The sequence below is a fragment of the Mauremys mutica genome, chromosome 8 (assembly GCF_020497125.1).
Source record: "Mauremys mutica isolate MM-2020 ecotype Southern chromosome 8, ASM2049712v1, whole genome shotgun sequence".
Taxonomy (NCBI): Eukaryota; Metazoa; Chordata; order Testudines; family Geoemydidae; genus Mauremys; species Mauremys mutica.
Window position 1 is genome coordinate 90,942,535 of NC_059079.1, and position 13,523 is coordinate 90,956,057.

At 42.5% G+C, this 13,523-nt stretch overlaps 1 protein-coding gene and 1 long non-coding RNA gene across 3 annotated transcripts in view; one reads left to right on the plus strand and one right to left on the minus strand.

The window, feature by feature from the left end:
• Positions 1–296: 296 nt before the first annotated feature.
• Positions 297–5,066, minus strand: LOC123376544. Its single transcript, XR_006581826.1, has 2 exons — positions 4,919–5,066; positions 297–1,403 (listed from the first exon to the last, which is right to left on the minus strand). It is a non-coding gene; the product is annotated as an uncharacterized LOC123376544 (long non-coding RNA).
• Positions 5,067–5,140: 74 nt separating this feature from the next.
• The window catches only part of ERGIC1 (endoplasmic reticulum-golgi intermediate compartment 1), a 93,826-nt gene continuing 85,443 nt past the window's right edge, over positions 5,141–13,523 (plus strand). Inside the window, exon 1 of one of the 2 annotated variants that reach the window (XM_045028605.1) lies at positions 5,141–5,277. In XM_045028605.1, coding sequence (XP_044884540.1) covers positions 5,258–5,277 — 20 coding nt within the window. In that variant the 5' untranslated portion in view covers positions 5,141–5,257. Of the gene's footprint in view, positions 5,278–13,478; positions 13,502–13,523 lie in introns of those variants that run through there. The other variant, XM_045028606.1, reaches the window with a different exon arrangement.

Genomic DNA, 13,523 nt, shown 5'->3' on the forward strand with positions numbered 1-13,523 from the left:
CAGCTAGCATACACTCCTAAGCAACAGAAGAGGGTGCATGACTGAATAAGATCAATGACTGTGCACACCAACCTTTGAACAAAATGTAATTGAGCTGAATGGTGACTGTACAGATAGAGCTCAAGAACAACACTTCACAGATTTACCTTGACACATAATGACTGCTAGTGACCTAGTCAATGTATCTATAGTACATTCCCAATTCATGCTTGAGCACCAGAGCCCAAGCCAGAGGTTATCAAATAGCATTGAACAATGAGTAAGGGATCTCAAAAGAAAAAAGTGACCATTTGATGTGAGCCTTAAAGGATATTTATTATACAGATTTGTACAGAATGATTAGGAGAATTGGGATTACTCTGTTTAGAAAAGAAGGGATTTTGGGTTGATACAATAGAGATTATGAAATTATGAAAAATCAGTATAATGTATAGAGATACATTAATGAGGAGTTAAAAATAAGGCATGTCATATAATCTACATACTAGGAGTACCTAGGTAATTTAGGCATACATCTTCTTACCAGGAAAAACAAGTTTATGGAATAAATGATTGAGGTAGGTGATTGAAGCCAATCATATAAAGAATTCTGGACTTCATGTTATCAGAAAGATATTGGCAAACTGGAAAGAATGCAGAGAATGGCAACAATTAGAGAACTAGAAGGGTTGACTTGTGAAGACTGATTAAGATAAATATGTCTAGTGTGGTTAACAATAACTGAAGATACATAACAGTCTATAAAAGATTGGCTAGGGCATAAACACTTAAGCCCAGTTCTGGGCCAGATCCTCAGCTGGTGTAAATCATCACAGCTCCACAATTACTAAAAATAAAATAAAGGAAAATGTAAGCTGAACATCGGTAAAAGTTTCTTGACAATGAAATGTATTTGTCTGGGGAATAGTCTCCCATGGAAAGAATAAAACTCCCATCATTTGGGACTTTTAAAATCAGATTGAGCAAGACTATAAAAATCCTGAACAGGGAGATAAAGATGTTTTTCCTTCTCTAGTGTCTATGATTTTGGGTGACAAATAGTTTTTTTCTGGGAGACAGTATAGGCACGGGGTACAAGCCATTGTTGGGGAGTCTAGAAAACCCAAGTTCTCTTTCTGGCTGTCATTTGCTCTGGCTGTGAACCTCTCTCTGTGTCTGTTTTCTCATCGTTAGGTAGGGATGGATTTATCTTCCAGGGAACTTTGGAATCCAACAATAACACTGCCATCCCAGAGTGGATCATCAAAGCAAGTCTCCTGTTTTACTGCTGGAGTAGAATGGTACTGAATTCATCTGGGAGGAAGTGGCAATCTCACTTTAATTACAAGACCATTTTATTATTTCTCTATCTTTATGAGACAGTGGTTATGAATCCAGAGAGAGTCACCAGTGATCTGTTTCATCTGTAAGAAAGAGATCAGGAATATGGAATGTTACTTTTCGTACTTTTGTGGACATAGACCTAGGAACTAGAAACTCCTGGTTGCTAATCTTGGCTGTGAAACAGACCCCACATTGCTCCTAGGTGAGTAATTTCACCTCTCTGCCTGGGTTTCTTCATCTGAAAAAATGGTCATAATGTTATTTACTTACCAACTTCAAAGGAGTTATGAGGTTCAATTAATGGTAGTAAAGCACTTTGAAGAGAAACATGAGGTAGTATTAAGATTACTATCATCAGGAGAGTGATAATTTATTGTTTATTTATTAAAAAGATAGTTACTTTCAGATCCAGTCATCAGTATCAGCTTACTTATTTCAACTCCAATTATGCTATAGTCATGCCACATAAACTCTTGCTTTTAGTTCTTATTCTAACACACAGTATGATCTAAGCAACCGCACCCAGCTGGACTGCAGTCAAATTCCTGTTCTTATCTCTAGCTTTCGAGAAGCCTTATGTAATTAAACAATGTAATGACGAGGGGTCTTATCTCAGGGCATTAAGTTCTCCTTTCCTTGGCAGGACTGTGAGCTGTATCAGGCCGTAAAGCCATTCTGGCATGCTGTGGTGGCCCCATCAGTTTCTTCGGAATTTGACCTTTTTGTTTCAAATAAAACCTTCCTAATGTGACTTATTGATGTGTTGTATGTATTCCTAAATATATAGTCAGAGCTACTGTTTTAGGTTGCCTAAGGCTCTGTGTACATTCCAGTTTTTGAGTTTGTAACCAGTTTAGTATCTTGCATGACTTACCTGGTTTATGTCTTCAACACAATATGGCTAATACTAGGTGACTGTAGCAGCTAACACTGTTTGGTTCTTGCTAGTATATATTCTAGGCTGTATCTAGATCAGCATTGGGGTTTTTTTTGGTTTTGGTTTTTGTTTTGCTATAGGACCCTCTAGCCAAGCCTGTCTAACCAGCTCTACTTATGAGAGATGGAAATTGCCCTATTAATTTTGATGGGCTGTTAAATTTCGGCTGAGTATGTTAACTAGCTCACTGCTAATCATTTAAGAGAAATGTCCCACTAATGTGCTTGTACAATGTGGTCAGATAATATAGATGTCTGAGTTACAAAAGGTCTATTCAAAAAATTTTCACTCATTCCCAGGGGCTTTTGCGGGATTGCTCCTTACAGTCTAATCTCCAGGGCTTCCCCCAGTCTAGTTTCACATATCCCAAGAAAGGAACATAAGAATGGCCATACTGGGTCAGACCAAAGGTTCATCCAGCCCAGTAGCCTGTCTTCTGACAGTGGCCAATGCCAGGTGCCCCAGAGGGAATGAACAGAGGCTAGGGAACCATCCCTGCCCATCCTAATAGCCATTGATGGACCTATCCTCCATGAATTTAGCTAGTTCTTTTTTGAATCCTGTTATAGTCTTGGCCTTCACAATATCCTCTGGCCAGGAGTTTCATAGGTTGACCGTGTGTTGTGTGAAAATATACTTCCTTTTGTTTGTTTTAAACCTGCTGCTTATTAATTATATTTGGTGGCCGCTAGTTCTTGTGTTATGAGGAGTAAATAACACTTCCTTATTTACTTTCTCTACACAGTCATGATTTTATAGCCTTCTATCATATCCCCCCTTAGTCATTTTTTCCAAGCTGAAAAGTCCCAGTCTTATTAATCTCTCTTCATATGGCAGCCGTTCCATATCCCTAATCATTTTTGTTGCCCTTTTCTGAATCTTTTCCAATTCCAATATATCTTTTTTGAGATGGGGCAACCACATCTGCATGCAGTATTCAAGATGTGAGTGTACCATGGATTTATATAGAGGCAATATGGTATTTTCTGTATTATCCCTTTCTTAATGATTCCCAACATTCTGTTCACTTTTTTGAATGCCGCTGTGCATTGAGTGAATGTTTTTAGAGAACTATCCACAATGACTCCAAGATCTCTCTCTTGAGTGGTAACATCTAATTTAGATCCCATCGTTTTATATGTATAGTTTGGGATTATGTTTTCTAATGTGCATTACTTTGCATTTATCAACCTTGAATTTCATCTGCCATTTTGTTGCCTGGTAACCCAGTTTTGAGAGATCCTTTTGTAGCTCTTCGCAGTCTGCTTGGAACTTAACAATCGTGAATAGTTTTGTATCATGTGCAAATTTTGCCACCTCACGGTTTACCCCATTTTCCAGATCATTTATGAATATGTTGAATAGGACTGAGACCAGTACAGACTCCTGGAGGACACCACTATCTACCTCTCTCCATTCTGAAAACTGACCATTTATTCCTACCCTTTGTTTCCTATCTTTTAGCCAGTTACTAATCGACCTTCCCTCTTATCTCATCACAGCTTACTTTGCTTAAGAGTCTTTGGTGAGGGATCTTGTCAAATGCTTTCTGAAAATCTAAACAGTCTGTATCCACTGGATTCCCCTTGTCCACCTGCTTGTTGACCCCTCAAAGAATTCTAGTAGATTGGTGAGGCATGATTTCCCTTTCCAAAAACCATGTTGAATCTTCCCCAACAAATTGTGTTCATCTATGTGTATGACAATTCTGTTCTTTACTATAGTTTCAATCAGTTTGCTCCATATTCAAGTTTTCACCCCTTCCCTTAGGAACCTATTTCACAGTCTAATGGATCTCACCATTAAGAAGTGTTTCTCTGCATGTTCCAGCCTAAAAGACTCTTGCTTCTAACCATAGCCTTGGTTTCCTGCTGAGCCACCAGGGTAAAATGGAGAGAGGTGGGTCACTGGGGAGGAGGCAGATGGCAAGAGCCATGAGAAGATGATGAAAGTGGTGGAACCACCATGGAAGGCAGTGTGGTATGCATAGAGTTCTGTGCATTTCCTCTTCCCCTGGATGCCTTTTCTTAATTAACCACCAAGGGAAGATATTTTGGCTGTAAGCATGTGTCTTTTCTGTGCTAAGCGACAAAGAGTCCCGTGGCACCGTATAGACTAACATGTATTGGAGCATAAACTTTCGTGGGTGAATAACCACTTCGTCAGACGTCTGCCATGCGTCTGACAAAGTGGGTATTCACCCACAAAAGCTTATGCGCCAATATGTCTGTTAATCTATAAGGTGCCATAGGACTCTTACCTGCTTTTACAGATCCAGACTAACAAGGCTACCCCTCTGATACTTTTCTGTGCTGTGATCTAACTTGTGCTGTAGGTGAGACCACTTTGTCAAGCCCCTTTCCAAAGTTAGACCGCAGCCAGCAAAAGGCCTGAGGTTATTCTTAGACCATCCTCTGAAGCCACAGCTGCTTTTTCAGTTTCCACTTACTGCTGGACACAGAGCTGATCTGAAGCATCCCCATCAGAGACAGGCCTCAGTTTACTGGGCCCAGGCTCTCCCTGCAGTGCAGCCCCAGCTACTCCTGTGGTAGCTCATTATGGAAGGAGAGTGATTATTATCGTATTTACTGTTCGGGCTGAAAGGCCCGAGCGAGGTAAGCCCCCCGTGCTAGGCGCTGTACAAACAGCGGTGCTTACCCCGAAGAGCTCAGGAAGCCGGGGAGGGGGGCGCGGCAGAGGCACAGAGAGGGAAGGCCCTTGTCCAGGGTCCCCCAGCAGGGCAGTGGCACAGCTCTCCCGAGTGCCAGCCCGGCACCAGGGAGCGGCTCCTTCAAGCCGCGGACCGGCCGCGCCGCCTGCCCCCCGGCCGGCCTCTCCTGGCCCTTTAACTCGCCGGCGGAAGCGGCTGCCGTGGCCGGTGCCGGCTGCCCAATGGGGATGCGGTTCGCGGCCCATCACTTCCTGGCCCTGCAGCCGGGCCGGCACGAGCGAGGCTGAGGCAGCCGGGCCGGGGGAGGGGCCGCACCCGCCACCAACATGCCCTTTGACTTCAGGAGGTGAGCGCGGGGCGCCCCCCAGCGCGCGGGGGGGGCCCGGGGGCTCCTTGCGCGCGGACCTGACCGCGGCGCGAGCCCGGGCTCTAGGGCCCCTAGTGCACGGGGGCGGGGGACACCCGTGACCCGGGGCGTCACGCGCTGCGGGAGGGGTCGATGTAGCCCCTTCCCTCCAGCCGTGCATGGTGTGGGGGAGGGAAAGAGTCACAGGATCCTTGCAGCCCTCGGCACCTTGGGGCTGCTGCTCCTCCTCCCCGAGCTGGTGACTTGTTCTTCAGGGACAGGCTTCCCTGGCAGGGTGCAGAGCACGGTTGTGCCCGTTCACCAGCTAAACCTGGCCTGGCCTCATCTGGGGACGCTGAACGCCCCCACCCTCTGAGCGCTTCCTCCCACGTGTACGTTGGTTCCCAGGGTGCAACCTGTGCGAGTGTCTCGCAGGCACTGGGTAGTGCTCGCTGAAGCACCGGCAGGGGTGTGAGCTTTGTGCAAGAAAACATGTTATTATATAACACCATAAATGTGCCCAGTGCTTTGCAAAAACCAGGTGAGGTCCTGACCCAAATTGCTTATGACCTCACATGGGTTGAAATGAAACGCAAGCTGCAGAGCAGGCTGGGGATAGGGTGTGGAGGCCACCTTGAGGCTGGGGTGGGTAGGATGCCTGGGGAAGGGGACTAGGTTTTGAGAGGGAAGGTGCATGGGAAGTTGGAGGTTCTTCCAACAATGCTGTTATGTAATAATGTTGTGTAAAGAGGGTGTTGAGGACCTTTGTAGAGCATTTTGTGGGCATGCTGGGTGGGGAGATAGAACCCTTTGTATGATTCCTAAGCTGGCTCAGTGGAGGGGATGCTTCATTACTTTAGACCCAGACAATAACAAAAGAGTTGAGTTGAGCACTCTGCCTTCTCTTCTCCTTGCAAGGAGACACACTGACAAGTCTTTGATCCCAGTATAATGCTCTTACCAAGCTAAAGCTTCTCTAGGGGGCTGCCTGATATAATAAGGCTACATATAACTAAAGCTTTGTGTGTTGTTGCTACTGACAGCATTGAAATTTTCATCAATCAAAACAGCATGGACATCTCAACCTGTACTCACCTGCATTCGTGTTAGATAAACTATGTCTTGAGACACAGACCTATAAATGAGATTGCCATGCATGCTTCATATAGCCTCATGGATACTTAGATTCATACTCAAAAACTTGAAAAACAACAAGGAGTCTGGTGGCACCTTAAAGACTAACCTTTAAGGTGCCACCGGACTCCGTGTTGTTTTTGTGGATACAGACATGGCTACCCCCTGATTCAAAAAGCTTGGTTAACATGGACTCGAGGTTGCAATGGCAAAATCGTTCCCTGTGGTCCTTGTGCTCTTCCTGAGCATGAGCTTTTAATTCCTCAAACTTGCACTGGAAGAACAGAAGATGTGCAGTTAAGGTGTCCTCATGTGCCCCTTGCAAGAGTGTTGGGCTTACAATTAAAAATGCAGAGTAAACATTGAGAACTGAGAAAAGTAAAGTTAAGATGATACTTCCCACCTGAGAAGCTATAGAACCTTAGTTGAGCCCTCTTTGGGATACCTTTGATTTCAGGAGGTGAGATGCTAGGAGGAACTGAGAACATCACAGTACCTTACCTCTCCCAGACAAAACTGTCATTTTCTCTGTGCCCACCATAACTTGAAATCAGGACTCTTATTTATACGGTTCAGTGGGATTTTCTTTGTGTTCTGTGAGGCACTATTGATCCAGTGGGTAATTGCTTCTAGTGGAATGAGCACAATAGAGTATTGCTTAGCTGGAAACTATGCAATTTCATTAAGTCCTACTAGATTTTGGGGGGTCTGTGACTTCAAAGCTACCTGTCTGATTTGCGTGAAACTTGGTGATAGAATTATTCCTCAGCTTTGGAGATAGGCTGCCAATTTCAAACCTCAGAGGCCTCTATTTGCAGACAGTAGAAGTGTGTGGAAAAATAGGGCTTATAATGGGATCTGGAGCAACTGCTATAATAGTATGTGAGGGAAGTGTGTTTCAGGTGGCTTGATAAATGCGATTCCTCTTGTTCCAAAGTTTCAAAACTCATGTGGAAACACAAGCTCACTAAAATAAAGGAAAGGGCTGATGGTTCACAGCACAATGAGACAGAGAAATTAAATAAACCTGGGGTTATAAGGTTTGATCCAAACTTCCCCAAAATTTGGGGGTGTTGGTTCAGAGCTATTTTTTGAGAGACTTCAAAGTCACAGATAAACTTTGCATTCTTTGTTTCTTGGCAACCCAGAGGGCTAAAAATAGACCTTTTTTAACGTGTCATCTTACATAATGTAAACTTAAAAAAAAACTGTTTAGCTTTCATCTAAGATGACAATCATAAAATTGTCAAACTGGTATATCCCAGAACCCAGTCCTTTTATGGTACAGAAATTAATTGTCATGTCTGACAAAATAAAACTATACAGTGTTGTTGCAGCCATGTTGGTCCCAGGATATTAGCGAGACAAGGTACGTGAGGTAATATCTTTTATTGGACCAACTTCTGTTGGTGAGAGAAAAATTTTCAAACTACACAGAGCTCTTCTGTAAGAACTATGTTGCCCTGTAGAGTAGCTCTAGATAGAGTGGATTGCAGTAGTCTGGACTGGAGAAGATAAAGGTATGAGTGGAGTGAGGTCTTCATCTGCCAGGAAAAAAACACAACCTTTTGGCCAGCCAAACATAGAATCATAGAATCTCAGGGTTGGAAGGGACCTCAGGAGGTCATCTAGTCCAACCCCCTGCTCAAAGCAGGATCAAACCCAACTAAATCATCCCAGCCAGGGCTTTGTCAAGCCTGACCTTAAAAACCTCTAAGGAAGGAGATTCCACCACCTCCCTAGGTAACCCATTCCAGTTCTTCACCACCCTACTAGTGAAAAAGTTTTTCCTAATGTCCAACCTAAACCTCCCCCTCTGCAACTTGAGACCATTACTCCTTGTTCTGTCATCTTCTACCACTGCGAACGGTCTAGATCCATCCTCTTTGGAACCCTCTTTCAGGTAGTTGAAAGCAGCTATCAAATCCCCCCTCATTCTTCTCTTCTGCAGACTAAACAATCCCAGTTCCCTCAGCCTCTCCTCATAAGTCATGTGCTCCAGCCCCCTAATCATTTTTGTTGCCCTCCGCTGGACTCTCTCCAATTTATCCACATCCTTCTTGTAGTGTGGGGCCTGAATAGAGATGAGACCAAGACTACAAATCATCTTGAGAAGCTGTGGCTGTAGCTCGTCTTATCTCCTAGATCAGTAATGACCAAAATTGGCCTTTTCACAGCTTTTCAGCAACCAGCAAATGCAATGAGTTGGTGAGTCCCAGTCCATCTACTAGTGGACATGGATACATGTCACAGATACTAGTAATTGCATGAGAGGCCAAAAACTGAAGAGCCTATGAAGACTGAACACCTCACTCCTATAGGAGTCAGGATTCAGGTGCATTGGTGGGGGGCAGTGTGGGGAAAGCTTGTGCTGTTGCCTGTGCTCCGTGCAGTATCTGTCTGTGGATAAATAGAACTTTTATCTCCTGTGCTGTCAAGCTGTCCATTTTTTTTTTTTTAAGAACACTGAATTCATTTTAATTTAAAATATAATGAAATGTGTTCACTCGAAATTAGTTTGGAATGAATGAACAACCACTCTGGCCCAGAGAGTATTAGTGTTTTAATAATACTTGAGCACTTATCTAGTGCTTTTCATCTTCACAGCATTTTATACATAATGACTAATCCTGCAATCTGTCTGTGAAGTAGGTAAGCAATTAAGGCCTTACTTTATAGGTTGAAATCTTTGGTGCATACTACTTTGGGTCTGCATTGTTAAGACTGAAGCACATGTCATTCAGGTACATAGCCTTCTGACAGAACATCTTATCTTAGTAATGCACACAGCCTTGTTGCCTTTTTATTTTCACAGCCAAAATTTGGCTACAAATGGAATACAAATGTTTCCACGCATACCCCGATCTCTGTTTTTCATGTCAAAACACCTGCATCCCACACCACCCTTTCTACTACAATTGCCAAACAACTGGGGCTGCAGGTTTTATGGGGAGCTGCAGATGTTTCTAGGGACCCAGGCTGCCTCCATGTGCAACTTCTGTGAAAGTTAGAAGCATGCCTAAGTTAAAATGTAACTTTGGCCCATCTGGAATGGGGATGGTAGGGCAAAAACTTGTCTAATGCATGATGTAACAGCTTGCTAGACCTTGCTTCTGCAGAGAGCAGCATCTCTGAGAGGAAAGAGACCTTGGCATTTTAAATGTTCTTAATAATTCTCAGTACAATGAACAGGTCAAAAATAAACAGGCCAGCGTGTCTGTGCATTGGAAACTAGGTAACAAGGTGGAGAGAGAAACTTTGCCACATGTATTATTGTTGTCCTTGTGGCTGACTGCTTTTCTGGTGTCTGGCAGTTCTCATTTCAAAGCAAGTCACAGATGGCTGTGGAGTAGCCACTGAGGCTTTTGAATTCTTTCAGGACCATTAAACTGCTGTTATTCAGCCTACGAGCAAATATAAACTAGAGGAACTGTAACTCGGATCTTGTTTTAACTTCGGAATTGCCCAGTTATGTGCTAACAGATCCAAGTGCTCTGCTATTCTGGCATTGGATAGTAAATCACCATTTATAGCTAGTGGAGCAATTCAGAACTTACTTCCCATCATTTAATAATTTTGTTGGGGTTTTTTTATTGCTTGATGATGTGAGTGGAATAATAGAGCTCACCAGTACACTGGGCACAGGTTTCAGAGGCATGGGGAAGAAGCCAGACTTGCAGCGGATTTAGATTTAAATGTTAAGGCCTAGTCTACACTAGAAAAGGTTTGCCTTTACTTGTATAGCCATATCGGCAAACCCTCTCATTTTTTGCCTGTATAGCTTAACCGAGTTCCCTGAGCAAAATGAGCTGTACTGGCAAAAGCATTTTTGTACAAGTATGACTGTATCTATACCAGCGCTTTTGTCGGTATAAAAAAAGTCACACTCCTTAACCAAAATTACTATACTGTACTAGCAGAAGTTTCTAGTGTACACCTGGCCTTAGACTGGAAGTGCTCAGAGGCAGGAGCTGTCTCTTATTCTGTTGGTATGGAGTCTAGCACAATGGAGCCCTATTCTCAGTTGGCTCCTAAGCACAACTGTAATAAATGTGGTGTGGTTTTTTTTAAAGGAGGCTGTCCCTGGAATGACTATTGTAATCCACACTTTAAAACATACTTTTTGTTGGGGGATGAGCAAATGTTTGCTTCAGTTTCTGTTTGTCTTTCCTGAGCCAGTAGGACCATCTCTAATTGAAGTTGACTTGCTTTCAACCTTGTTGCTTTTAGTGGAAGGTAAAGCATATATGTGTGGTGTTGGTTTTTCCTTAAAGCTTAAACCCGTCCATTGTGGTGGCTAATGGCCAAAGTGATGCTTGAATTAGCCAGCCTGGAGTATTAGAGAAGCTGGTGAAGCAGACTGCAGCAGGAACTATAGGGCAGTGTTATGTTGCCCTTTTTTTCTCCCCCTCTACCCCAAATATTAAAAACTGGCTTCAAACTGACAGATTATTGACTATAAAATCTTACAAAATTTCTCTTCTGAATTCTGCGATTCCATGAAGAACTTCTGCATTCACTTGTGAGCCCCAAGGAAAGAGCTTTGTTTTCAGTCCTCAGACTTCTGAAGAAGACACACACTACTTTCCTTCTGGACTCTTTTTTCTTTGACAGATTCATAAGGGTTGCAACTCAAAAGCCTGATGTGACACTCAAAATGTTGGTTAGTTGGGAGTTGGGTGAACATATTTTCCATATCCCCTTTTCTATAAATTCACCATTGTGTATTTTTTAACAGAGTTCCTGACCAAATGACGCATTTCTATTTCCAGATCCAAATCAAATGCTTAATGGAAATGTACATAGTTGGTCGATAGTTTTAATTTGGAGTCTCCCAAGGTGCTTGGTAGGGACTCAAATGAGTCTGTATTGCTGATAGCCCAGTAGTAGTTTGCACTGCACCAATCTGTCTGTTTGCTCTTGCTGTGTATTGTTTAATTAGCTGCATTAATGCACAGTGGTAGTTCATTTGGCAAAAACACACTTTTTCAAGCGAGCTCTGGGTGCCCTTTGTGTAGAATATAAAGTGCTGGTGCTAGGTACCAGTGGGTGTGTAAGGGTGGGGAATTAATGCCAGCTTCCCACTTCCATGGCTTTTTGCTGATGAGATGTGTTGGGTTAATTTTTTTGCTTTAGAATCACAGTGTGTAAACCTTGGTGTGTGCCCTATAGTAAATTAACCTCAAAGTGGCAATTCTTCAACAAAAAAACTTCAAAAATAGACTCCAACGTGAAGCTGCAGAACTGGAATTAATTTGCAAACTAGATACCATCAGATTAGGCCTGAATAAAGACTGGGAATGGTTGGGTCATTACAAAACCTAAACTTAATTTCCCCAATGCTAATTTCTCCCTACTGTTACTCACACCTTCTTGTCAACTGTCTGTAATGGGCCACTCTCTTACCACTTCAAAAGTTATTTTTCCTCCCTTGGTATTCTGCTGTTAATTGATTTATCTCATTAGACTGACCTAACACTTGGTAAAGCACCCCCATCCTTTCATGTATTTATACCTACTCCTGTATTTTTTACTTCATACTTCTGATGAAGTGGGTTCTAGCCCACAAAAGCTTATGCCCAAATAAATTTGTTAGTCTCTAAGGTGCCACAAGGTATTTTTTGTGTGTGTGTGTGTGTGTGTGAGACAATAATTCCAGATGTTCATATCATGCCTTTATTCAGCAGAATTGGTAAAGGTCCTCCATGAACTCTTGTATATGATTCAGTTGGATGCTGTACTCTTCTCTCCCTGACCTAATTTATGCATCTATAAGTAAAAACTATAGTGTTGCTCTGTGCTGTTAAATAGCTTCTGCTTTACAATCCAGAGAGAGCTGCATTTTTATTAGCTGTTAAAGTGATAACTAAGCACTTGGTTACACAATACCTGTCATTCCATATTTTTATATGATAACACAGTCACCGCTGGGGTAGAAAGGGGTATGTGTTCACCAGTGATACAGCACAGTGTAGAGTGACACACAACCTCTCCAAATGCACCTGATGCGGGAACCCTATGTAATTGCGAGAGTTTGGTATCAGTCAGGATACTGCCTTGCCCTCAACTTTGTTTAAAATAAACAAGATATCGTTGGTGGAGAATTGAGGGGAATTATTGTGGAATCTCAGGAGTTAACTAGACAAGCGAGAACCTGAGCAAGTACTGGGATATGCAGAACCTCTAGAAGTGTCAAGAACTTTAGTGAATCTTGTGGCATAGGTAATCACATTACCTATGTCCATGTATCCATATATAAATACTACTTTCTTTCCAGGTATTCTTAATACCCCCTCTATTCCTTCTAAAATCTAATTGCTCAAGTCAGTGTTTTTACTCCAAACACAGAAGAAAAATATTAAGCTTCAGTTAGCTTTGGCTTGTTTATTCTTGACGTCACTTTATCAAGATATTTGTCTTTCTCAGTTCATTCATTGAAGCCACAATCTTCGCTTTGTGACATCACAGTTCATTGACTTGCAAACAGTTGCATCAGATATTGCGCACAGGATTGTAGCAACGCTGCATGAATTAAGCAAGAGTAGTGGAAGCTGAGAGAGCTTGAGTGTAAAACATATGTACAAACCTATTGAAAAGATTCATAGATTTTTATGACCAGAAGGGACCATTAGATCGGTCTGACCTCCTGTATGACAGAGGCCACAGCACTTCATCCAGTTACTCCTGTATTGAGCACAAAAACAGGGAAAACTTGATTATTTCAACCAGCCTTTCACAGACTTTTTTTCCCCCATCCACACTGCAAAATCTCCCATGTCCTAAAGCAGTTTTCTAAACTCTTGAATGTGTGGCTAGTGATCAGTGCTCTCAAATTAGAGTTAATTGGCTAATAACTCTGAGATAGTTTGCTGTTCAGTGACTGAAAACACCCATTGTAAAGAGAGACTTCAGTTGGAGAGTGTGATAAAAGGCTGAACTGGTTTTGCAGGTTGTTGTAGCATATAAGAAAAATCTTCCTTAATGAAGTATATTTTAAACTTTTATCAGGAAAACGTACAAGGAGCCAGAAATACAGACTTGATTTTTATAACCAATGAACACTTTGCAATGGGCACAAATCCATGTTAAGGTAACAAATCCACTTTCTCAAA